Genomic DNA, 27,170 nt, shown 5'->3' with positions numbered 1-27,170 from the left:
GTCGTGTGAGAGAGGAGGGAGAGGCGAGTCTGGATGGAGGGAGGAAGTGGTGTCTGACATCATAACGTGAGCAAGACGCTACGCTCCGTGTTTTCTGAAACTTTCCGGCTGACACTTTGGAAATCAGACAATCAGTACTTCTGTTGATAGAGTTGGGAAAAATCAGAAAGCATATAAAATTGTAATTTTACAATTAAATATAGTGATTATAATGACTTATTAAACATGAGCGTGACGTCGTCACATCGGGATTGTGACGCAACAATTCCGGTCCGGGAAAGCGCTCCGGTGCTGCTGAGTCGCTCAGCGCTGATGCTCATAGCGAAGAAAACACTTGAGCTCGACACGGCTTCTTCTTCTTTTCACTGAAGATCCTGGTGGTTTACGGACTAGGTAGGGACCTGCCGAGGCTCGGTATCGCGGATCCGATTGTTATTGACCTGTTTCTCCTGGGCAGATCGAGCTGTTATTGTGTTAACACGGTGTTCAGTGAGAGGGGGTTAAAAGCTCTTAAGCTGCTGGAGTTTTATAAAAGCCCAGAGTGCAGATCTGAACAGGAATTCATTGCTGCTTCTGTTCCTGTCTCTGCTTTCACTGATGTGAAGAATTTGCTTGTGTTCTCAATATCCCATGTCTGCCCTTCAGCCTGTTGGGTTGTATTCCAGTAGGACCAGCTGGTTAGAGAGAGTTCTGTGGTGTCTAGTGGGTCTGCTGCTGGCCTGTCAGCAGTACCTTGACTCCCAGTGTGTGAGAAGCGCCGCCCAGCTCCCTGCTTCACTGTGCTGTTCTACTGGCTGACTGACAGGTCCAAGATGAGCCCGAAGGAGTGCAGCTGTGAGCCCAGCAGGGTGAAGTGGTTCTCCTCCTGTGTGCAGCGCACAGGCTGCCAGTGCCCCGGGCCAGGTATGACACAGCTGGATCTAGACCAGTGCCCCCTGAAGCCAGTCCCCCCACACACTGACTCCTGGCTTCCCTTTCCACTGGGACCCCATCCCTGGGCTCAGCTCTGACTGACCTGAGGGGCTCCTCACTGTCACCCTGCAGGTCTCCTCAGCTCGAGGCAGGGAAAGCAACAGCAGTCTCTTCATCTTTTCAACTAAATGATGATTTGAGCACAAATAAATAAAAGATATAACATAAAATATAATAATATATTATATTATATAATATAATAATAAGATATAAAATAATATAATTTAGTGCGTGAGAGTATGTTTAAGAAGACTAACATCCATGTAAGGTATGAAACTATTGAAAGTGTTGAAAATGCGTAATTCACAGTGGTTATGAAATGAGCTGTGTCTGAGTGATGTACTGCAATTATTCTTTCATTTACATATAATTGTAAATTTGGGAAAAGCAAATGTATATTTATGAAGATCTGTCCAAGTCGTTTTGACTGGGTGTGAGAGAAGCTGAATTAGAGGCTCTAATCCCCTTAGAGCAGCAGAAGGAGGTTCTCCACCTGGGAGCAGAGCTGCTGCCCTGATTCTTCTTCAACACTGAGATCCTCTGTTTGCTGAGGAGCAGCTGCTAACAGGACTGATGTGACCCAGAGAGCAGCTCTCTTTGTGGGCTCTAAAGGGTTAAGAAGTCCCAGTGGCTGCAGCTGTTATTCAGGACCATGAAAACAAAACCCTGCACTCTGAAGCCTCCTGCCCTTAGAGCAGATCTGTATTCCTCTCTACTGGAAAACTGTCCGGGGTGAAAGAGTCCCTGCTTTTATGGGCTGTGCATCAATAATCTTTTTGATCTCTATAATTCTCAGACATGTGTCAGTAGGGTTTTAGGTCCCTCAGACAACAGGTCGGTTTCAGAGTTTTCTCCCTAGAAGTCTGTGCTGCGGCGACACCAGTGTTTCCCCTGTCTGTGTGTCTGCTGTAGATGAGGTCCTGGCTGTTCTGGAGGGAATGAGCAGCGGTGATGAGGAATTTGGGAAGAACCTGGTAGAAGAGCTGCTCTCCCTCCTGCAGAGGAACACCAAGGGGACACTGCCAGTCATCCTGGGATTCCTCGAGAGCCCCCAGGTAACATGAAGGAGCTCCCTACACACCTCCTGACATACTCGTTGCAAACGCACTCTAATCAGGAGCCCAGTGTGCCCCAAGATACTGTCTGTGCTGTTTCTTACAACTAGAGGTCAGAAGATAAGCCCTACCGTGTTGTCATCTTGACAGATGTGCTTGAGTGGAAGCCTGGGGTTTCCCTGTGTGCGTTTCCACTCCCTCGTGTGGTGAGCTGGGGTGGTTCTGCTGTTTCACACTCAGTGCCCGTTGGCCAGGCTGACTGGCCCTGAAGGAGAAGCCTTTGAACAGACACTCTTGGTGCTGTGATGAGAGCAGCAGTCTCACCCCTGGCTTTGGTTCTTCCCTGCTCTAGGTGACAACTGCCCATCGCTCTGCTGTCCTCCAGGCAGTGGAGAAGCTGCTGCGCAAAACATCTGCGCAGCATCTGGATGAGTCCTTGGCCAAGAGCACCGTCTCAATGGCCTTGAATGAGATGACTATGTCACCGGTATGTAAACCCCTTTAATTCCTGCCTATCGAACTGTTGTCTTGCTGCAGTGCTGTGGTCTGTTTCCTTACCTGTAGCACACATTGATGCATCTAATGGAAGCAAATCGTTGTGTGTTAACTTGTGTGCTCATTGGCTTGATCCAAGCTGTTGCTTCATCTCCAATACCATCGACTCCCAAGACGCTCTGATCTCTTTTTACTGTTGTTTCAGAAATGGCTGCCTGACTGGCAACAGCCAGCCAGCAACATTGTTGTTTGTGTGGTGAGAGACCACTACGACAGTACCATGGATATGGTGCTGTCCTACTTCCAGCCCGGAGTGCTCCCTCACCACGCGCTGCTTAATGCTTTAGGAGATATCTCCCGGAACTGCAGTAAGTTCTGTGCTGCTAATGGGGTGTGATCTGCTCAGATATATTCTGGATTTTTTACTGTGCTGTATTTCAAACTTCATGATACTGCTCGTATCTGTCCATTCAAGCCCTGATACATGAGCTTATTATGAAGGCTCAGTGTTTGTTACTCATCCCGCTGCTGAGTCTCCAGTGTTATCATGAGCCTTGGTCCCTACCCACTGTGAAATGTGTTTTCTTTGAAGGTCGTGACATAGCAAGGGATATAGTGAGACTTCTGGACCTGCTGGTGCCTGTTCTCCCCCTTGCTGTGACTAATAAAATGAAGGCAATGATGGCTTTTGGTAAGTGTTCAAGCTGTCTCATTTAGGGGGACAGCTGTTATTAATGCTTGGTTCCACTGGCAATCCACTGACAAGGCCTGTTCAGACCGCTTCCCACTGAGCTACAGGACTGCTTTGATGTAGCTGAGGAGTGTAGCAGGCTGTTCCTCTCTTGTGTTGTCAGCATTGGAAGGCCTGTATGAGAGCTGGGCGAAATTCCAGGGTCCCGGGCAGTGTGTTCAGGACTGTTCAACCCAGGTCATGATAAGTTTTGATGTAGTGCACAGATGGCTGCCGTCTTCTGAGCCAAAGGTATGGGATCTTTAATACAGTGTAGGTTATTTGACATCTTATTAATCATCCTGAATTCTCAGATGTTCTGGAGAAAAGAATGGACTTGAATGCAAAGAAAAGATGTGTCCATGCAGGCATTAGGGAAGGGTATCAAGGTCCAGGGTTCAGATCACAGTAAGCAAAGCTGAATAAGGGTGCATTTATGAAGCAGGTTTTATTCATTGCTCAAAGCTGTTTTAACTGTCTGTGGTTTTAGACAAGTTTGCTTTCCTGTGACTGAATCCTTTCCTTGAGGATGATGGTGTTTGTGTTTTGCTCTGTCTGAAGGTGACGGCGGCCATTGTCTTGGCCCTGGCAGCTATGTGCTGCCTGCTCCCTGAGGAGAAGTTTCAGTGTGAGCTGCCAGCAGTTTTACAGGCCTTCCAGCCACTGTATGCAGCTGAGCTGGACGTCAGCTACTCCAGAATCAACAAGGTAGGCCTGTGACCGATGATGGGCCTTTAGGTGTACAGGTTGTGGATTGCGAGGGCCGTTTCTTTTAGAAAATGGATTTTGATTCAAACAATCACTAGTAGCACTTTCCCAGTGTTCCTTTGTCCACTAGCTCCAGTGATGTACTGGTGAGGCCCAGTGCAGAAGAGGATTATGGTCTGTGGTGCCCCATGTGATTGTGGAAGGGTGTGAACAAGGTGGATCTGCCAGGAGTAGAGTCCAGGGGAGGTGTTATCCTGCTCTGTCAGATTTTTCTGTGTGATCACACTACCAAAATCCTAATGCTAATGTGTTATTGCATACAGTGAGAGAGTGAGGCCTCTTGATGAAGCAGCAGTGCCTCTCCAGATTGACTCCAACGTGCTCTTCTTTCAGAGTCTGAGTGTGCTTGTGGAGGCAGCAGTGCCGAAGGCCAGACCAGTGCTGGAATCCCAGCTGGAGCAGCTGCTGACCATGGTGCACGTCCAGGTAATGGGGACAGCAGCCCGCTCACCTGCACAGAAAGACGTTACAGTAGTCAGTAAGAGTGTCTGTCTGAGGGGTGAAGCCCTCAGGAGCCTCATCAATGACAGCAGCTCAGTGCTGTGATCTACCCCTCTCCACAGCTCATGGCAACACTGAAGTGCCGTGTATCTGACTGCTGAAGCCCTTATTCATTCAGTTGAACGGATATTGATGACTCAGCTCATTTTATCATGGCATTAGAACAGCAGTCCATGAGAGAGCGTGCATGATGCCCTTGTGGGTGTTATAAGAGTGCTCTGGTGCCTGTCTGGTGTCCCAGGATCTGGCAGTGCTGATGGGGCTGTGTGCCAGTGTGCACCTGGATGTGGTGCTGTCTGTGCTGAAGAGACTGGAGACCCAGCTGACTGACCCAGCCTTCCCCTGCAATGAGCAGGGCTCTGGGGTAGGTGTACTGCATCAGAGTCCTGACAGACAAACAGAAGCTGCTCTTAATGTCAGCTTCTACGTACAAGTTTCAGCACCTTGATGTGGATTGTCATGCTTGTTACTACAGAGTGATTTCACCTGTGCCCTGATTCTGTGCTATGGGCACGTTGCACTTAAAGCACCTGCAGAGGATCTACTGCAGAGAATGGACACTGACTTTATGGAGAGACTGAGACCCCATGTCACCACTAAGGTAGGCAACATGTCCTCCTTTGAGAACAAGAGATCTGACAGAGTGAACCTCACAGCTCCTGTCTGAAGAGTGTATTCAACCACTGCTACATTCTGTAATGTGCGTCTGTAACGCAGGGAGGTATTCGTAACAACCCTCAGGCAAAAGTTCTTCCTTATTTGTTCTGCTACTTTCCTGCAGTGTCTGGGTAGAAATTGTTAATTATACTTGAACCTGATGGGATTGTTATGGGGAGGAGGACACAGGGATACAGTGTCCGTGGCTGTCCAGGCTGTGAGTGTCCATCACAGTCCAGGGCTGGTGGAGGTGAGGTGGTGAGGTGGCGTCTGGGCTGTCAGTGAGTGAGCTGCTGTGTGTCCCCCTGCAGGAGCCCAGTGTCAGACTGAGCCTGTGCCGCAGTGTTTGCATGATTGCACAGGCAGTGCACAGCGCCAGTCCCACCGGAGCTCCCAGCTTCCCTGCCAAGGCCAAGCTCCTGGCGACAATGATGGTCAGTGTGTCTGACGCAGCCGCCTGTCTGCTGTTTTCCCACACGGATGCTCTGGACAAGCTGTATCCTGTCACTGTGAATCGGAGAACAGATAGTTTGTGAGAAGTGATTGGAAGGGAAACTGTTTTGCTATTGATCAATACAGTTGTGTTTTTCGCTTTTGGGAAACACTGTTCCAGAAGTATTCAGAAAAATGACTCCTTTGTTCACACTTAGTGACATGATCCTGTGTCCTGTCTCTGAAGACAGCACTGAGAACTGCAACAAAGGGGCAGTAGTGGACAACTTCAACAGTCAGTGTAACAGAGCTCATGTGATCTGTCTGGGATTGACCTGCTGTTCTTGTTCCCTGTAGGCTCTTGACATTCTGCAATTCTTCGGCAGTAGTTACACTCTGGATGACAGCTTGAAAGAGAGCTTGAGGGAGGGGATATTATATCTGGCTTCACAGGACCTCAGACAGACCATCCAGTCCCTAGTGACCCTCACATCTCCCTCTGAGAGGTAGAGCACAATTCTAGCAGTGAGAGGATCTTTGCAATGATAAAAGCATCACAACAACGGCACTGTGTTGTGGCGTCAGTGTTTTTGTATTTTAGCTCTGAGAATGGGTTTGAATGCAGAGCCCTGCACTCACAGCTGGGGGGTGTGAGGCTGACTCGGGGGTGTGTTTTGCAGCTCACTCCCGGAGCTGTGGCAGGTCCTCAGTACCAGCCAGGTGGTCTCGGAGACCGTGAAGCACCTGGCTGATCATCTCGGCCTGATGATGGACATGAAGGTGGATGATCCAGCACTGGATGTAAGTGACTATAGAGCCCATCTGCTGGTGTTTCTAACTGAGCAGAGGACAGATAGTCAGACAGCTGACAGCTACAGCACGGAGGTACTGTCTCCCTGTAATATGTCGCAGCCCAATAGCAGGCAGAGAGACACCAGCAAGCAGGCAAGCGGCTGTGTGAGCAAACAGCTCCCTGTTTGCAGCACAGGGACAGGCTGGCGAGCACAGAAAAGCGTGGTGCAGACCAGCAGCCCAAAGCCACATCCAGAACAGGCCAGAACAAAGCTGGGTGAACACAGAGGCTCAGCACACAGCAAACTCCAAACTCAGAGCTGATGGTAATAAGCACAGTCTGTAAACAGACAGACACAGCACACAAGCACAAGAGGGTAATCTAGACAACAAAGACAGGGTGAAGCTAGGGGCCAGTATCCGAGGAGCAAACTCGGAAGTCAGGGAGAAGCTCGAGAGTTTAGGACCGAGTTCCTGAGCGCTGACAGACCAAGGGCTTGTGTAGCTTGAACCCCCTGAGGCGGGCGTGGTGGACAATTATCTTCAGATGTGGCTGGCTAGCATGTCAGTTTTAGCTGTCCCTTCTGCTGACCAGCAGCGACCAGCATGACCCTCCCTCAGTGTAACCCTTGTCCCAGCAGTACTGGGAATGAAGGCCGACTGGTGTCCTCCTGTCTTCAGATCCAAAGACACACGGAGGAGCAGCTGGCAGCTCAGAGCTCAGCCCTGACAGAGCAGGAGACCCCAGCTGAGCCAGTTGTTCTGCGGGCTCTACTGGGCTTGATCACTGTCCTGTCCATCGCAGACAAGAGTCAAGCCAAAGCACTGGTGCCCTTTGTGTACTGTAGAGCCAGGCCCTGCTTGGAAAGTGTAAGTTTTTTAGGATGTTCTTTATTCAAATATTGTGTCATTTGTTTTTGTGTATTAAATTGAAATATAACATTTTTAATTGTAATCAATTGGATATCCATGATTACAGTGTTTGCCCTTTGAGCTACAGTGACAGTGGGCTCAGACTCCAGCCCTGAGAGGAGAAAATAAGTGGTGACAGTTTGTGCGTGTCTATGTGTAAAGTTTCCCTCTTGTCCTGTGTCTGTGTTACAGGAGAGCCCGGAGGTCCGCAGAGCCACAGTGGTTCTGCTGGGGCAGCTGGTCAGGCTGGGCTCTGACAAAGCCCGGCTCAACAAAGAGGTCCACAGCTCCCTGGTCAGCGTGCTGCTGAACCTGACTGACCCCAGCCCAGAGGCCATCCAGGTAAAGACACAGAGCTGCCGCTGGCTGGGCCCAGCCTGTGGGACTGTAGGTCTTCTCACGTCCTTCTTTGATAATGATACTTGTCACCTATCCAGTGTTTGACCAGCTTTGCAATCGGTGAAGAAAAACAACCCTACAGTCAGTATGAACTTGTAGCCTAGAAATCTAAACATTCAGAGGGTTACTATCAAGGATGTGTCAAAGGGTTTCAGGGCTGGCTGCTATTTTGTGACATTTGTGTAGTTTCTGTTTAATTTGGGCTCTGTGTGAAGATAAACTGGTTTTGACGATGTGGATTTCCCCAGGCCTGCTGGACAGTCCTACAGCACTTCACCCTGGAATGTGTGCTGTCCATGAAGGAGATGTGCAGGATCCTGGTGAGTGAGGTTCTCCTAGGGCTGGCTTCTGGGCTGCTGGTGAGAGAGGGGAGCACACCCTGCTTTTGGGACACAAACACACAAAGACTTGTCTCAGATTTAGGAAATATATTTGTGCTAAACCAAGCTTACACTGAGCACTAATTACAGTGAGTAAGAGCTGAAAGTGCCAGATTATAATCGCAGTAGTGCTGATGAGTTCATACACTCTCATTAGATGGATTAGAGGTGCTTCTCTGTAATGGAGGGCTGTCTCTCATATGGGGGCTCCTGTACAGTAGTAGCGTGCTGTCTCACACTGCCCTGCAATATTCCCTGTGTCCAGATAACGAGTGGGCAGATCAGCCTGGCCCAGAGGCTTGCGCTCCAGGGTGCACACAGCAGAAGGGCCTGGGTTCGGGAAAGTGCTGCCATCTTCATTGGTAAGAGCTCAGAGACAATGAGAAGAGTGATTGAGACTCAGTGTAGAGGTGATGCTCCACTGGTAAAAGTGAGTTGTGCTGTGGTTAGTGATGGGGTTTTGCCGGGATGGGAATTCAAGCATTAAAAGGATACTCTGTAGGTTTCCCTTGAAAGCTTTGAGTCTGAAGGTGTTTGATCACTGGGGTTTTCTCAAAGGACTCAGGCTCTGATATGTCACGCTAGTAAAAGGCCTCTAGTAAGAAGGCTCTAGTATGTCTAGCTACAGTAGTCTCATTTCGGCAGCAGGACACTGGGCACCACTTTGAGCCTCTTCTGTCTAGTGTTTGAAATGCACTTTTCTGTCAGTAGTGAGGCAGGTTAATCAGACTTACCAATGTCACCAAGAAACACATTTCCATGAGCTGCTCCCCATTCCGAGTGTTGGCAGTGTGCGCTGGTGCAGTATCCTGTGTGGTGCTGTGTGTGCAGGAGCTCTGCTGTTCAACCCCTCTGTGTTTCAGGCCTCCAAGTGCAGCAGCTGCAGAGGAGACTCTGCTCTTGTTTCGCTCTGAGAAGAGCTCAGCGAGGTAACGATGCTTGTCTTTTGTGTCCAATATGTTGACCAGTTGTTCTTGTACAGTATATATAGACTCTAGTATTTTAGAGTCTGTTTCACCAGAAATTCTGGCTGTAGCCTCTCACACCATAGATACCCAGTGTACAAAGTTTTGAGAAGCTCAGAGCATGGAGATGAAAAATGTATAGTTGGCCTGTTTAGCAGATTTCTGTGGAATTGCACATCTGTAGTAGCGCTGCTTTATTTTATTCTTTTTAGAGACTTGTTCGGTCTGTGAATTACAGTGTGGCCGTTTCTTCCAGCTTCATACTTTGACATTTTTGACTACTGTTCCTTCTGACAGTGAAGAGAACACAGATGTCACACAGAAAGGATCTCACACTCCTTCTTTAACCCCACTGCATGAGGTCCAGACCTGCTGCTCTGCACAGTGTCTCCTAACTCACACCTGCTGGGCAAGAGCTGGATCAGCACTGCAGCTGTGTGTCAGGAGCTGAGCAGGACTGCAGGACCTCGTCTCTTTCCTTCCGCAGCCCTGAGGATCCTGCTGCAGGACCCAGAGCCGCAGGTGCGGGAGAGGGCTGCTGAAGCCATGGGGCTCTTCACCCGGCCCTGAGCAGCACTCTGGAGTCGGGGCGCCCCTCCCCAGCCACTGCAGAGACACCTGGGCGCCCCAGCTCACTCTGGACTGGACAGCACACCTCTCTCTCTCCTCCACACACACATTTGTGTTTAAATAAATTACACAACGTGTACAGAAGCTGGTTTTCATTCCAGAATGAATGAATGGTGCTGAACCAACACTGAAGTGTATGAAGCGCTTTCCTGTCTTCAGTCTGCAAGTATTCAGACAGGAGGAGCTGGAAACCAGCTGTTTCACACAGAAGTACAGAATACAGAGCAGTGAAGTGCAGGAGAGAGAATAACACTTGAGAGACAGAGGGGCGCAGGAGAGCTCAGGTGATTCAGCTTCAGCCCAAACCGGCGAGTCTGTCCACCCATCAGTCCGCTGACCTCCTGCGGCACAGCAGCAGGTCTCTGGTTCTCCTGGCCCACAGGGGTTTCTCACACCGCAGCCCTGCTGCAGTGTGCTGGGAGTCGAGCTGCTCTGGGAATCAAGTAGGAACATTATAATGCACAGTATAGCAGACAGATCTGCCTGTTGCAAATCTAGATCATTCTTTCATACAATCGGTGCAGCAAATGAACATGAATTGTCTTAGATTGGTTTGGTTGCAGATTTTTATGATCAGGAAAAGCCACAGTTATGGTGTTGTGTGAAAGACAAGGTAGCAGGTCTGTGGAAAGTGGGAGGAAGCCGTAGTCTAAAGTGATCGTGGGGAGACGCATGTCTGAGGTCATGTCATAAAGAAGAAGCGCTGCTCTGTGTCTTCACACACTTTCCAACTGACACTGGGAATAAGAGAACCATTTGCTTGTTGGAAGAGTAGGAAGAATACAATGTTATGTAATAACTTTCAATCAATTAATAATATTAATGATTATAATCACTGATTATGCGCATGTGTCACATAGTGGGAGCAGGATTGTGACGTAACATTTGGCGGTCAGGAGCGCGTTCCAATTTTACTGACTTGCTCAGAGCTCAAGTATGAAGCAAAGAAAACATCTCACCTTCTGAGCTTCCTTTTTCACTGCTGATTCAAGAGTCATGGCTGTTTACTGGACTAGGCAGGGACGTGCTGAGGCTCGGTCACACGGATCGGATTGTTCTAGTGCTGTTTCTCCTGGGCAGATCGAGTTATTACTGTGTGAACGTGACGGTCTGAGCAGGAAGGAGTTCAAGCCTCTTAGGTTTGGGGTGTTTTGTATTCACTAGAAGACTATGTACAGAGTGCAGATCTCAGGAGAAATGAATTGAATGATGTGCAAGATTTCCTTGCGTCCTTTATTTCCCCTTTCTGCCAGTTAGCAGAGGTGGATTGTATTCCAGCACGACAAGTTGGTAAAAGAGAGTTCTGTGGTACCTAGTGAGTGTCGCTTCTGGCCTGTGAGCAATACGTTGACTTGTCACGAGCGTGAAGCCATGTCTAGCTCATGTCTTCACTGTTTTGATACTTTTAAATGCCAGAAATGTTTAGTTATAGTAGAGTTGGAGGACAGAATTCATGTTTTGGGGGGCGCATTAGCACACTATTAGATGTTAACCACATTGAGGGATGGATAGATTCAGCTCCTTCAGAGCACTCAGTCATTTCAGAATTGGCTGCAGTCCCTCCTGGCCCAGCTGTCTCCAGGTCAGCGCCGGCACCAGCAGCAACCACACGCGAGCCCTGGGTCGCAGACAGGGGTCTAAGAGCTCAAGGACTAGACCCCCTGCACACCAGTCACCAATCCGACTGAGCAACGGGTTCTCTGCTTTAGGCAGCGCGTCTGTTGATGCAGATAAGGTGCTCATAATTGACAACTCGATAATCAGGAATGTTAGAAATCCTAACCATCACAATGCAGTGGTCTCTGTAAAATGCCTCCCTGGGGCCTGAGTTTCTGACATTGAGGCAAAACTAGACATTTTCCAGCAATTAAGTCTCCACCTTGGTTGTTCACACTGGAACTAATGATATAAAGTACCAACAATCCGAGGGGTATAAGAGCAGCTTCATTTCTATGTGCAAAAGAGCACAAAGAAAAATGTCGGAATTTAATTGTGTCTGGTCCCTTACCAATCCTATACAGAGGGGACGTGCCCTATAGTAGTTTGTACTCCCTAAATCGCTGGATAGAGACTTGGTGTGCATACAATAGAATAACCTTAATTAATAGTTGGGACATTTTTTGGGAATGGCTTTTATAAACGGGATGGTCTCCAGTTTAACCAGAAGGGATCATTAATTCTATCCCAAAATATAGCAGAGAAGCTGCTTACTTGACTACTAAGAGCACCAACCAGGCCTCAGCCATGTGATCTAAAATCGTGTGCTGTCTGTACTCCCAGCTCTAGTTCACCTCCTGTACCGACCCAGGTTCTCTACCACACAGCATCCCATCAATCACATTACTATCCAGAACCAGATAGGAGTGTGAATAGACAGAGTATTGCAACTATCACTAGACCGAGATTAGAATTCAGACGTTCCTTTAGGGCCTCCTGTGTTGACAATTTAATCTCCATTCCACTGGTAAACCTAAATCAGTTAAAACATGAAACTACCATAAAATGCTCCCTGTTAAATGTTCGCTCACTGGGCAACAAATCAGTTCTGGTTAATGATATGGTGCTTGACACCAACTCTGACCTGTGCCTACTAACGGAAACCTGGCTTTGACCCACTGACACTATTCCTGTAGTTGAAGTCTCACCTAATGGCGAAACATTTTTGTAGAAAGCTTGTTGCTCAGGGCATGGAGGTGGCCTAGCAGTCATCTTCAGTGAGTCTCTAAGAAATGAATTAAAAACTATTTAATGACTTTCACACATTTGAAGCAATGCTCCTTAAAATAGCTCCTGAATCATCTACATACATTCTTTTAGTGTACAGACCCCCCGGTAGATCCCATCCCCACTCAGCTAGTCAAAGATTCCCTCGAAGTACTGGCAGGACCTATAATTAGTATGATGAACATGTCCCTCGCATCAGGCGTTGTACCTGATCAATTTAAGGTAGCGGTTGTTAGACCGCTCCTTAAGAAGCCAAATTTGGACCGACAAGTTCTTAACAACTACAGGCCTGTCTCAAACTTTTGATCACAGGCTTGAGTCTGAGGTTGGCTTATGTGGAAACGTCCTTAATTGGTTTACTTCATATTTAACTCAGCGTTTTCACTATGTTCAAATGTCTAATAATTGTACTGCTTCGTCAATGTCACAAGTTCAATTTGGGGTACCACAGAGATCAGTGCTGGGACCAGTATGGTTCTCTCTTTGCATGCTGCCGCTAGGTCGGAAAATACGAAAACATAATATTAACTTTCATTCATATTCTGGTGACACTCAAATGGCAACTCTTCTATTATCACTTTAGTTAATTGCACTAATGAAATAAAGACTAGGATGTGTGAAAACTTTTTGTTACTCAACTGAGGTTCTATTGTTTGGAGGCAACAATACTGACAGGACTACTATAACTTCAGCACTGAACTCAGAGGATTTAAAAATTTGCCTGAAAGACTCTGCACGTAACCTGGGCATCATAGTAGACACAAGGGTCTCGTTTAACTCTCATGTTAAAACAGTATCTAAAACATGCTTCCTATAGTTAAGAAATATTGCAAAACTAAGGCAGTTTCTCTCCACTCAAGACACAGAGAAATTAATACATGTTCTTGTAACAGCAGGTTAGACTACTGCAATGCCCTACTATCAGGGAGCACCCTCCAATCTTTCAACACCTTACAGCGAATTCAGAATGCAGCAGCTAGAATTGTTACTAGGAGCAGAAAGTACGACTATATAACTCCCATACTTAGCTCTCTTCATTGGCTTCCTGTCAGGTACAGGGTGGACTTCAAAATCCTTCTACGTACTTACAAGTCTCTCAGAGGTCAGACACCTGTCTATCTAATGGACTTATTAATGTATACCATCCAAATCGCCTGCTTAGTTCACAGAACGCAGGTCTTCTTCACATATTAATAAAATAACAGTTGGCTGTAAAGACTTTAGTTACAGGGCCCCTAGCTTATGGAACAGTCTCTCACCCCATATGTCAGGATTCATATCCAGACTGAAGACCTACTACTTCAGCCTAGCCTATAATAATAATAATAATAATAATAATAGTAATAATTGCTTACACTTATATATAAATATATATATTTCTGGACACTGCACTCAAAGCGCTTTACAGGTAATGGGGATCCCCTCCACCACCACCAGTGTGCAGCCCCACCTGGATGATGCGCCAGTCCTCCCCACACACCAGCTCTCAGTGGGGAGGAGAACAGAGTGATGAAGCCAGTTCAGAGATGGGGATTATTAGGAGCCCATGATGGGTAAAGGCCAGGGGGAAATTTGACAAGGACACAGGGGTAACACCCCTTCTCTTTTCGAGAAACACCCTGGGATTTTTAATGACCACAGAGAGTCAGGATCTCACTTTTATGTCTCATCCGAAGGACGGCACCTCTGTCACTATTCTGGGGCATTAGGACCCACACAGACCGCAGGGTGAGCGCCCCCTACTGGCCCCACTAACACCTCTTCCAGCAGCAACTATAGTTTTTTTCCCAGGAGTCTCCCATGTGATTGATAATTAATAAAGACTCACCTGAAGAAGGCTCCACGGCCGAAACGTTGTGTTCTCTTTCTTCTTTTTTCAGTATGGAATAAACCTATTACTTGTTCATTAATAAAGTCACACCCATCTCCCATCCCCCATGTAACTGCAGCCTCATCTACAGCAGACACCTCACCAGTCTCAGTCTGAATTAATTAGGCAGAGGGAGGATGAAGACCATTAAAGAATCCTACTTAACAACAGATGTAATAAAGACTCAGTTCATTCAATTCCAATTCAAAGTAGTGTTACGAGTCCAGCTAATAAAACCGAAACTAAAATATAAACTATAAAATACTAAAATATAAAATTAATATAATATTTTACATTATAAAATATAAATGCGGGAGCTGGAAAATAATCCTGCAACCAATCTTTTCCGCAATTCGAAAAAACTAAATCAGACGGGGAAGCCAGTAATCCTAAATCAAAGCCGGGACCCGAGAGCCGTCGTTCAAAGCAGAAAGCCGGGAGTCTGAAACCGAGGAGTGTACTTTCCGCAATCCAGAAGCCGCAGGTCCAACAGAGACAAGCAGTTCCAAGCCGAAGAGGTGTAAACGAGACGAGCGAAAAGCAATAATAAAGCTCACATGGACACCAAGCGAGGAGGTCAGGGAAGACTGTGCTTCAGTGTATAATGAGATGGTGGTGTGGTGGTGAATTAGCGATCCGGTAGGTTGCCTAATTCAGCGTGGTCTAGGCAACAGGGAAGCGGGGATCATAACAAGTACTGTAGCAAAGGAGCATTTTTTTCAAACATCAGCTGCATAGAGCCCTGTTACTCAGGAGTTACTCGGGAGTTAGTAAACGAGGCTCCCAAGTAGAGCTGGGTGTTGTAACTTGGACATTTCTATCCATCTCCTCCATCTGAGGGTTTATGGCAGAAACTAAACTACACCCGGCCCAATACACAGCTCACCTGTGCTTCAGAATGGAATGTGTTCAACAACTGTACAGAATAGTATGTCTTCCAGGGCGCCTTTTTGTAGAAAGGAAAATAATTCCCTCTTGCAAACAGGTTTCCTTTTCCTGCAGGTGTCACTCATCTAACATGCTTTATGCTCACCAGCTGAATGATACACGTCTGCTGTAGTCTTACCTGGCTGCTGCTTGAACACAGTGTCTTACTGATACATACTCCAGAGAGCCTCTTTCCATTCAAACTGATATAACCTCTGACACCACCTTTTGTTTGTGTAACCATGGAGAGTATCAATATCAATTAATTCTTTCGCACAATGTGTTTTACAAGAGTCTTATACATACACATATACACTGTAGGTCAAGTTATTTTATAGGCTAAAATACCATATAATAATCCCATTTAAAGTATTGCAAAAGAGAAAGTCAACATACACAGGCACTTTCTATACTTTACACATGCAAAAGCTTTTCACATTGCACTCTTTCGGTAAGAGTGTTCGCACAAAGGACACAGAGATTTGCCACAAAGCGCCATTGCTGTTCATCATTCTTGAAAAGCTTGAAATTCCCCCTGCTCTGCATTTTTTTTCTGCTGCAGTAACATTTTCACATATTGTCTGTTAACATGGAACAAGAAAGCAAAATATTTAATTAAAAAATAAAAATTGTAGTATTATTTACCCAAGATATTTCCTTTTAGTGACTTGGTCAGTGACTTGTACAGCTGTTCAGCTCATTGTAAGCCACCATTAGTTCTATATGCAGTTCAAAGCCACAGTCAATTCTATATTTGTGAGCTTATTTGGGGAGCTGCTGGGATGAGACAAGACCTTTTCTCCTGACATCAGTCCAGTAGAACTGTGGACCAGCTCTCAAATGGGATCAACAGAGACTTCACTAGCTCACTGCTGAGGTTCAGGCAGAATATCCCACAGTGTTGACCTCTCACAAACATGCTTTTTTATTTACAGGTCAGACACGTTGTTAAACAAGATGTTCTCAATGTGAAAATCGGAGCTGTTCTATGATCAATTTACAAGAGCTAATCTGTTCTACAATCTTGTGCAATGACCTCACATCTCTAGACAACTAATATCACAGTTTGTTTCCTGCTTTTCAAGGCACACAGAGCTGTCTGTTAATCTCCTGAAGGACACCTGATGTCAGGAACTAACGAGGGTTAGAACAATATCCACTGGTGCTCTAATAATGTCAGACACCAGATATTGCAACAGAAGGTCATAGGTCAACTGCATTATTTTAAAACTAATTTGACTAAAATCTCAAATTAAATTGAAGATATATCTGTTTCTCCTTTATGTGACAGGTGCAGATCTTCTGAAGGCTCTGCCCCAAGTTCTATAAACTTTGGGTAGAAATATTTCAGTGGTACTCAAAGGTGTTTGGGAAGAATATACCCCAGACCCTGAATTAGCACTCTCTGGTTGTTCAGAGACAATGTTCACATTAACCATCAGCACTGGCGTTTGGAATAATAGTGGCTGAACAAAATTGCCTCTATAGCACAAGCAATCTGGAGCCATTCCATGAGATCTGGGGCCCTTTTCCTCAATATATTTAAAAACATAGAGCTTTGTTAAATATCCCTGATAGTTTTATACAACCATTAATTGTGTGATTATGGTTGTCACAAATTTTGACTTAACAAGAAAACTGTTAAAAAGGCAGCAGCAAATTTGAGGATTTTTAATCTATTGTCTGTTTTTCATGTTTCTCATTAAAAATATCAAAGCTTTTTTGAAGATCCCTGATGAGTCTATCAAGAGGCCAGTCAGCCAAGCAGCAGTGCCACCTAGTGGTCAGAAAGCTGAGCACAGACGGGTAGGACTAGAACGAGATAAGATAATGTGAGAAAAATTATAAAGCAAATGTTAGGATATATAGTTAAGTAACATTTAAATCAGGAGATGCTATATAAACACTGTACCACTAGTAATGCTTCATTTCAAATGTGCTGTCTGTTACAACAAAGATTTTGCTCTGGAATCAGCCCAAACCGGAAAGAGTGACCAGATACATTCTCAGGTTCAAGTGATTGTCCTGCACTGTTCAGGGGCCCAATTTAAGTATTGAAAATCCTAAAGGGCAACAACAAATCTACTGTATGACCTTCACCTTCGTGTATGGAAACAGGAGTCACTTCTGTGCACAACGTGTGGTCAAAAGTACTGTATGTAACCATATTGTTGCAGTTGGTAATGATTTTTTGCAAAAACAAATGTCTTAATGACATTATATCAGCAATTGTTATGTACTGTACTCAGCCTACTTTAAAAGTTTAAATTTACATTAGGAAAGATAAATGGAAAAACTGCTCACAAGTACAGAAATAAAAATATAATCAGCTGAAAAAAGTCACAGTTGAGTGGATTGTATGCAATACTGGTTCACATATTACAAATACACACACAAGTCAGTAAAGTACTAATAGGTGTTATTTTTGTGGCATGTGTTGCAGGTATTCAGATGGCAACTGCATTTGAAATTGTACAAGTTCACCAAACCACATCCCACTCAACTAGTTACAGCAATGAACTATTACACCTGAACTTGAGCTAAACCTCAGGTGAGGATTCAACCATGAAGATGAACTCAGCTGTAAAAAACTGAAAGCACCCAGTCAACATGGTTAGGGATGTAATAGAAAGTTAAGACCAAGTGCTTTGCACCAACACATTATGGAAACAAACATTACACTGGAGTGGTTTAGGGTTAAGACAGTGAAAGGCCTTGAAGACTCCAGTCACAGCCTCAACTTACATCCCTGTTTAGGGCCACTCAAAAATACTGATCAGTGATGCTCCCCAAGAAACATGGTAGCATTTTAGCTAATCCATTCATGCACAAAAGTGGGACTAAGCTATTGTGGAAAGAGACTAGATATGTTTCATTATTAGCTTATTACAGGCAAAGGGCCATGTGGGATAAGAATGCTTAATGTGACATCCCAGGTAGTCCTCCTCATTAAATCAGGAGGACTGGTTTTTAAGTTCATTAACCAATTTGAAGTTAATGAATTAGACACCACAGAAGAACAGGGTTTTCCAGGCATTTTTATTGCAGCACAGAATAACAAGACGGGCATTAATGCCTCATTCCACTCGGAATCCTTCAGGCAGCCTAGTCATGTCTGTCACTTCCCACTCAGGGCCAGACCACCCAGGCTGCTCAGACCTGGCACCTCTGGACTCGGCCATCTTTGCACACAACCCAGAGGATTCCTCGGTCATAGGACACATGCCTGGCCACACCAGCTGCCCTTAGAGCCCACCACCTCCTGCCAAAGGGGTTACAGGCATCAATACCAACCCTGCAGGAAAAGGAACAGGGTTAGAGCAGCCTAGAATTAGGACAGTCGTTCATGCAACCATGTGCATTAACCCCTCCCCCAGCTCACCTCTTGAAGACCACTCCATTCCTGTTCACCCCATACACACTGCCATCTGAGCCCACCTCCACCAGGGACAGGGAGCCCTGGATGGGGTACCACCTGTCGGAGCCTTTGCAGGAATCCCCACTCACATCCAGCTTGACAAAGATCTGGTCCAACCTGTTCACTCCCCAGCAGCCAAAAGGCCCACAGGAATAGTACTTGAGGGAGCCCACGACAGGAATCCAGGGGATGTTGCCCTGGCCAGCATACTGCAGCACAGGCCCGCTGTTCAGGCAGAAGATGGAATTGGCAGCATTGACACCAACCACAAACTTGTCTCCACCAGCATCAATCTGGATGAGGGAGCCTGCAGAGGAGAGCAAGAAACAGCTGTTCTCAGCAGGGGGTAGTGCAGTGCTCATTCCTCAGTATGAGGTCATGAACACTTGAGGAGTGAAAGATGTTCTGGCTGAAAGCAGCCACTATCCATGGATAAACATGAAAGCTATCATTTCTAACCTATATAGATCAGCTGCAGCCTCACCTGGTTGCACTTGGATCCACCTTACCCGAAGCCACTTGAACACAAGGCTTGAGAGACTCACACTCCAGAGTCCTGCTGGCCCCACACTCACATGTTTCCCCTTCATGGTCAGAGAGACCCAGCTGTTGCCCCGATAGCTGACCAGGTTGTCTGCATTGTCGACTCCACACACCCTTCCAGCACCAGCATCTATCTGCTTCAGACTGCCAGGCACAGCCCGACACTGCAGGGCTTCAGCTACAGACACTGGGGAGGAGAGGACACCACTGGGTCAATGATCACGTGGAAGCAGCCTGGGTTTAAGGCAGCATTAAGGCAACATTTAAGGGATCATGAGCATCTGACACTGAGGGACTAAGTCAATATACAAGGACAGAAGTAACAAGCCAATAGGGCATTAATGAATCAGCAACAACCACAAGTGAACAGAGCTCAATGCACAGAGAATCAATGGTTTGCAGAATTTCAAGAGCACACAAACATCCAAGTCATGGATTTAACACTCAGGCAACATCCCTACTCAAGATCAAATAACTATACTGAAATCCTTAAATACTAGCAGCATGCAGTTAATCCTCCCATCTGCCTTTGTGCTGCTCCTTTCAGTCAAAGCAATAAACCCAAACCTTACCTAGAAAGAATCCCACAAGCAAACACAACACACAGCCTCTCCCTTCCATGTTGGTGAATGATCACACAAACCTCATGTATAGTATAAGCACCCCCCGGTGGCCTTTATATACTCAAGACTGCTGGGCTTCAGGTCCTACACACACCTGTCTAACCAGGTGTTAAATTGTGAACCATAACGAGCTGCTGATTGAATCACTCAAGTATCAATTACAGAAGACATCATTAATTATATTCTTTCCATAGACCTTATCCTCAGGGTTTGGGAATCATGGCGACAAAAACTGAAATTGAAGCCCAGTGCTTCAGATAGTCACGAGCTGGATTAGTACTAGTATCAGCAGGGACATCCTCCAGTAGTGCAGGTCAGGGGTGGTCTAAATTAGATAACGAGACAAATAGTTTCATTGCAAAGCTGAATATTTGGTTACTCTTGCTCTTTGTCATGAGATATTTTTTTTCATTTCAGATTTTATCTCCCAGATTAAAGATTAAATTTTTCTGAGCACTTAGAGGAAAATATCTGGGCCCTAGATTGAAATATTCCATTTGGACAGCACAGTGGTGTGGATTTTAGGACTGCAGCCTCACAGTTCCTGGGGTTGATGTCCAACTGAATTTCCTGCTGTGTGGAGCTTGCATGTCTTCCATGTGGATTTTCTCTATGGGATGTAATGGAAAGTTACTGAAAAAAAGTGTTTTATCCTAAATATGTCCGTTTATGGGCAGAGCTGTGTTGTAAAAGCAGCTGGATTCTTAGAACAAACTGTGATTGTACCCAGCGAGTCAAGGCCATGGGATGTTCTAAGAATATGTTTATCTCTGTCCCAGCAAAAAGGCGATGCGTAACTGCACGTAGCTGTCTTCTCTGTCCTAAGGCTAAGACCTATAAGGACTGGAAAATTACTGTCTCGCCTGTCTTTGTTTTACTAACCAACCATAATGAAGTAAACAAGTTGAGGTGTTGCATCAGCTAAGTGTATAAAATACTGGACCTTTTCCTATTTTCTTTGAAAATCAGCTCTCACTTGCTGCACAGACTGGTGGATGCTGTTTTTCCCTATTGCACAATATGAATAAATGCCTTACTGAGTGAATGAGAACACCTCTCCTGGCTCGTCTTTGATAAAATTCCAAGACAGGGACCACTTTGCTACCAATTTAGAAAGGCATCCTGGCTTTTCAAAGTAGTTTACATGTATGTAAAAAGTTATGTCAATGATTAAAAAATTGCAGTTGGAGAAAGTGTGGATATTCAAAGGAAGTAGATAGACTGATACTTTATTGATCCCATGAAAGAAATTGCAGTGCAACAGCAGCTTAACACAGACAACACAGCAACAGTGTAACGAATGATACAATAATAACAATACAATACATACAGTACAATCAGTACAGTGAGAAGTGCACTACAAAGAGTTACTCACAGTCCAGAACACACAAAGAACAGAACAGTACACAAAAAAGTCGTATTGCACAATATAAATATGAATATAAATGTATTGCACAGGTCCCTGGCATATATTGCCCAAAAACGGTTTTAAACGGGAAAAAGAAAAAGAACAGCTGTATCAGTTTACTGTTCAGTCCAGAAACAGGTCCCTGTCAATGTTGCCCCTGCCCAGACACACAGTGGATGCGTTGTACAGTCTTATGGGAGAAGGCAAGAATGACATCCTGTAGCGCTCCCCGTCACACCGTGGTTCGATCAGTCTATTGCAGAACGTGCTCTTCAATCTCACAAGCATGTCATAGAGGGGATGGGAGACGTTGTCCATGATGGCCTCTAGTTTGGACACCGTTCTCCTCTTGGCCACTACCTCCAGGGGGTCCAGGCCAGACCCAATGACGGAGCTTGCTCTCCTGATGAGCTTGTTCAGCCTGTTAGAATCCCCTGCTCTAATCCCAGAGCACCAGCATACCACTGCGTAGAAAATGGGGCTCGCTACCACCAACTGATAGAACATATGTAGCATCTTACTACACACATTGAAGGACCTGAGCCTCCTCAAGAAGTAAAGTTGGCTCTGACCCTTCTTGTAGATGGCCTGGATGTTCTTAGACCATTCCAGTCTATTGTCGATGTGCACTCCCAGGTACTTGTACGAGTCCACCATCTCCACGCCACTCCCATGGATGTAGACAGGAATATGTTTGACGCTTTTCCTCCTGAAATCTACCACCAGTTCCTTCGTCTTTGTTACATTCAATTGCAGGTGGTTCTCCCCACACCACTCCACAAAGCTGCTAACCTCTTCCTCTGCACTCTTCCTCCTGCCCACTCTTGATACATCCCACTGTAGCGGCAAGGCTTATTAAAATACAGGAATTAAGTTTGCTGCTCCCTTGCCAGTCCCTCTCTCCTTCATCTCAGTGGTGCTGGATACAGAGAGGCCATTCCAGCTGGTTCACATTTAAGGTGTTTTTCTAGCCGATAGAGTGTCCTGATAAGGAACAACTCCCAAAGCTGAGATTCTCCAGCAACCCTAATAAATGGTCATCTCTTGCGCCTTACTGTCTGGGACAGTCTTATTCAAAGTTGTTTACAACCCTAAGGTCAGAGTGCATTGTTACCCATCTTCAGCCAATCAGGAACTGGTAGGGCAGGTTAACCCCACGTGGGTCTCGAATGCCCACAGAACTTTCGACCAATAAACGACCGTAGTTCCTCCAGGTAAAACAGGCAGCACAGGGCTTCCTCGGGGCGCCTCCTGGACATCCTCAGACTCAGCTCGGACCACCATGTAACGGCCAGTGTGTCCGAGAGTCAGAACTTCACTTTGTTCTAAGAGTCGAGAACGGAGGTTGCCAGCGCGTAACCAAAGGATCCACCCGAGGTTAGCCCAGCAGCAAGCCTCGTGAACCCACTGTGAAAGCTCACCTGATCAACAAGTGAACTACAGTTGGAACTGTGGACAGCTGAATCTGTGGATTCAGGACTTGCGCTACATCAGGAACGAACTGGTCTTCTTCCTGTCTAAAGAGTGTGACCTGCTTGGACCCACAGTCACTTTTCTCCTGTGCACAAACTCTGCTAGTTTCAGCCAACACTAACTAGAAAGCATCAGCACTGCACCGCAGCAGAAATCTCTCCCACTTCTCTCTCACTGAAACAGCACTGCCTGGCACCGGGCCAGAGAACGCCGATTGGACACAGCAACAAGCCTGCTGCTGTTTGTGTCCGCGGGAGATCTGAATCCACACAAATTGGATGAGTATTCAACATTCTGCATTACAGCTCGAGAATTCAATTGTTACCTCAACCTGAGATTATATCAATTTAATTCCTATGAGGATGTACTTGCTTTTGAGTATCTAGTGTAGAGGTTGTAATCCAAGTTCATTTACGAAACGGTCTAAATGAATGATATACTGAACGTATGTCCCTCTTGGTTTGTAACTCTTCATATATATGCAGTATGAAGGAATATATACCTTTTGTATTCTGCTAACCCTCATGATAAGATCTGTTATGTATATATGCACATTTTATGTATTATTAAATGTATTGTCATGTATTAGTATCCGTGTGTGCGTTGCTGAGTATCCCTCTGGGTCGGTCTTCTAATAGCCATCAAAGAATCATTTTGTGACTTAATGCTACAATTAATAATTGTCCCAGTAAATGCACAAAACCCCTACATTTATTGGTGCCTCATGAGAGGATGCCTACACCACAATTGCACAATTGCAGCACATCTGAGAACTTCTGCAGGTGGCATGACTCTGAGTTGTATTTAACGTCCGAAGTATAGAGGGTGAAGAGGAACGGAGAAAGAACTGTCCCCCGAGGAGCCCCTGTGTTACTTACTACCTGTTCAGACACACAGTTCTGAAGTCTGACAGACTGTGGTCTGCCTGTCAGATAGTCAGTGATCCACAAGATCATGGAGGGACCGACTTGTATCTCCTCCAGCTTCCTCCTTAGAAGTAAGGGCTGGATAGTATTGAAGGCACTGGAGAAGTCAAAAAACATAATCCTTACAGTGCTGCCAGCCTTGTCCAGGTGTGAGTAGGCCCTTAGCAGCATGTAGATGATTACATCCTCCACACCAAAACTGGGCTGGTAGGCGAACTGTAGGGTGTCCAGTGATAAACTAACTAGAGATCTCAGGTGGGATAAGACCAGCCTCTCCAGTGCCTTCATGACATGAGAAGTCAGCTCTACTGGTCTGTAGTCATTGAGGACAGAGGGGCACCCTTTCTTTGGTACCGGGACCAGGCATGATGTCTTCCAGAGCACAGGGACTCTCTCCAAGCGCAGGCTCAGGTTGAACAGTCACTGGAGCACTCCGCTCAGCTGATCAGCACAGGCCCTCAGAACTCTGGGACAGACGTCATCTGGTCCTGTAGCCTTACCCTGGTGCAACCTCTACAGCTCCCTCTTCACCTGGTCAGCCTTGCCTGGGGGATGGTGCTCATAGCGCTGTAGGTGCTGCAGGTGTTAATGGCGGAGGTGTTGGAGAGTGGCAGCTGTGGGGGATGGGGGGGTGAGCAGCTGTTGGCGGTTGTAGCTGTAGGCGGCCATGATTGTGGGGGGATGGAGAAGGTGTTGGGCAGTCGCAGCTGTGAAGGCTTAGGGAGCGCGTGGCTGTGAGGGGATGGGTGTTGAGCCACAGAGGGCCCTGAATCAAACCTGTTAAAAACTGGTTCAACTCGTTGGGCATCTCCAGGTTCCCCTCCGTTGCACCCCCAGCCTGTTTGAAGCCAGTGATCTCTTTCATGCAGCTCCATACATCCCTCACCCTATTCCTTAGCACCTTTAGGTCCTCTACCTTCCTCCTGTAGGCGTCCTTGTTCTCTCTAAACTTCTGCTTTAGTTCCCTCTGTACACGCTTGACCTCTTCCTTATCCCCCCTCCTAAAGGCTCTCTTCTTGTCATTCAGAAGAGCCTTCAAGTCGCTGGTGATCCAGTGTTTGTTATTGGAAAAGTAGTGTACGTCTTTGGTGGGGATGGTGTTGTGTAAGCAGAAGTTAATGTAGTCAGTGACACAGTCCACCATGTTGTCTATGTCGTCCCCATGTGGTTTGCACAGCACATCCCAGTTGGTAGCCTCCAGACCACCACGTAGATCCTCCATAGCCTCCTAAGACCATCTCCTCACAGTCCTAATGCCTGCAGGTTGGTGCTGGACAATAGGTGTGTATAGTGGTGTAAGCAAGTTAAGGTTGTGATCTGATCTGCCAAGGGGGGGAAGGGCTGTGGAACTATATGCATCCTTAGCATTGGCATATAATAAGTCCAGTGTTTTGTTTTCTCTGGTCAGGCACTTAACAAACTGGTGGAAATTAGGCAAAATGATGGAAATAGAGACGTGGTTTATGTCCCCTGAAATAGCTATAAAAGCACTAGGGTGCTTTGTTTGTAGCCTGGCTGTGACTGTGTGTATGACGTCACATGCTGCCTCTGCGTTCGCCGTGGGTGGAATGTAAACAACAACAAAGATGGCGCATGTAAACTCCCGCGGCAGATAGTATGGACGCAGTCCTATGGCAACCAGTTCAATGTCTGGGTTATACAGTAGACGCGCTCCTTAACATGAATATGCCCAGGATTACACCATCTGTTGTTGACAAGCAGAGCGAGCCCCCTCCTTTCCTCTTACCGCTCTCGGTGTTTCTGTCCGCCTGCACCGGCTGAAAGCCGCCGATGGCAAAATTTGAGACCGGAATAAGTTCCTGCAGCCACGTCACATGATACTGCATTCTCTATACTCCCTCGCTCCTCACCAATGCTCCCAGTTCGTCCATCTTGTTCACTAAGGACCTCACATTTCCCATGATGATCGAAGGAAGATAGGGTTTAAATCTCCTTCTCTTTGCCTTTCGCGTCGCACCAGCCCTACAGCCTCGGCTTCTCCTACTCAGCTACTCTGGAACTGATGGCTTCTCTCCAGTGAGTAGAACCGGACGCGTTAGCGCGATCAGCTGGTCCCGCGTGTAGACAGTGCCTCTGTAGCTATCGGCATTGCAACCCGATAGAAACAGAGGTCCGAGTATCAGAAAAAACAAGAAAAAGTATCTCAACTTTCCTAGCATCCATCATGTTGTGATCGCAAATCTAGTTGCCGGCAAGGGTATGAATAAAGAACACTAACACACTAGCACTAACTAACTGAAAGAAACAAAACAAAAACACTAACACACTAGCACTAACTAACTGACACAAACAAAAAGACAACAAAAAGACAACAAAGAGACAACAAAGAGCAGGCTGCCACTAACACGGCGCCATCTTCTTAGATGCGTTGTTGTAGCTGCTTGTTGCCCTGTTTAAGGTAGAAGGTCACCCGTCTTAAGCAAGACATCCCACTGATTCTCTCAACGTTGATCTGCCAGTCCAGATTGAAACGAGACGAGCGCGTGAGGTTTAATCTGGAGCTCATACAGGACTGTGCCACAGTCATGGGATTCACAGTCTGTCTTGGATCTCCATTTACTCCGTTCGGTTCAGTTTCGGTTCAGTGCTGCAGGTGTTCAGGCGAAGACCTTCAAGCTTGTGGTGGTGGAACATCTGTTCCAGTGTGGGCTGACCATGAAAGACCTGCTTTGATATGATTGGAGACATAAGACTTCAAATCAGCTTTCTAAATGAAGTGAAAAACAACTGAGCCGCCCTGCCGTGAATGGAACCTATCTGAGCTGCTGTACATACAGTATTAGAAGGCACTCTGGATTCTTCTGGATTCTCTCGGAGGTTGACAGCTCAGTGGATTCATTTTGTGTTGAATGTGGAGTTATTCTTCTCCAGAGCCTTCTCATAATGACTTGATTCTATACCTGATTTCAAATCACAGCTATTGATTTCACACGGGGTCATAAACTGCCTACCATTTATTTTAATGATGGTGCTTGTTCTACAATAAAACTGAAAAAAAAACAATTAACAAAACATCTGATTCAGCATAATCATGTCCAATATAATAAAGTTTAGAAAGTGTCAACATCATTAGAGATGAGGCAAGAAGATTTCAAATAGGATCCTGAACAGTGCTCCCAGGAGAAACAAATACAACTCAATTTGAACTTGAACTTTATTGCCATATGTAACTTATACTAATTTTTCTAAAACTGATATATTGGCAGGATGTAACCCTGAGTTTTTGTCAGAGTTCCATCTCTGTTTACATCATGCTGGGTCTTGAGGAAGAGCTGCTAACAGTGTCCTGTTGTTCCTTGTCCCACTGTAGCTGGAGCCCAGAGCTCCCTGCAGTGCAGAGCACCTGACTCGTGTGCTTGTGGAGGATGTGCTGCTACTGCCTCTGCAGGATCCCAGGGGCCCTGAGCTCCAGGTAGGACTGCTAGACTCAGCCACTGGTGTTGGGTACAGGTGGCAGACGGTGTCTTAAGAATACCTGCTCCTGCATTGTGGAACCTGTGAAAATTCACAATGGCTGTACATTCTTTTGCAGAGCACAATCCCTGACAC

At 46.2% G+C, this 27,170-nt stretch overlaps 2 protein-coding genes across 2 annotated transcripts; one reads left to right on the top strand and one right to left on the bottom strand.

Moving 5' to 3' along the window:
- The first annotated feature begins 812 nt into the window (after positions 1-812).
- On the top strand, positions 813-9,765 carry LOC148815415 (uncharacterized). The gene is made up of 19 exons (XM_088905730.1): positions 813-903; positions 1,885-2,027; positions 2,380-2,514; positions 2,728-2,890; positions 3,115-3,213; positions 3,377-3,504; positions 3,814-3,960; positions 4,354-4,446; positions 4,763-4,885; positions 4,997-5,122; positions 5,490-5,612; positions 5,968-6,116; positions 6,291-6,411; positions 7,084-7,272; positions 7,507-7,656; positions 7,962-8,033; positions 8,359-8,455; positions 8,957-9,022; positions 9,546-9,765. The coding sequence occupies exons 1-19, from the start codon at positions 813-815 to the stop codon at positions 9,626-9,628; spliced, it is 2,298 nt and encodes a 765-aa protein (XP_088761856.1). The 3' UTR covers positions 9,629-9,765.
- Positions 9,766-18,362: 8,597 nt separating this feature from the next.
- On the bottom strand, positions 18,363-19,791 carry LOC148815414 (fish-egg lectin-like). Its single transcript, XM_088905705.1, has 4 exons — positions 19,743-19,791; positions 19,112-19,357; positions 18,592-18,934; positions 18,363-18,504 (listed from the first exon to the last, which is right to left on the bottom strand). The coding sequence occupies exons 1-4, from the start codon at positions 19,789-19,791 to the stop codon at positions 18,363-18,365; spliced, it is 780 nt and encodes a 259-aa protein (XP_088761831.1).
- Between the last annotated feature and the right edge of the window lie 7,379 nt (positions 19,792-27,170).

The sequence above is a fragment of the Atractosteus spatula genome, chromosome 25 (genome assembly GCF_055471065.1).
Source record: "Atractosteus spatula isolate fAtrSpa1 chromosome 25, fAtrSpa1.hap1, whole genome shotgun sequence".
Classification (NCBI taxonomy): Eukaryota; Metazoa; Chordata; class Actinopteri; order Semionotiformes; family Lepisosteidae; genus Atractosteus; species Atractosteus spatula.
The sequence above is the reverse complement of the archived record's forward strand: the minus strand, read 5'-3'. Positions and strand labels throughout refer to the sequence as shown.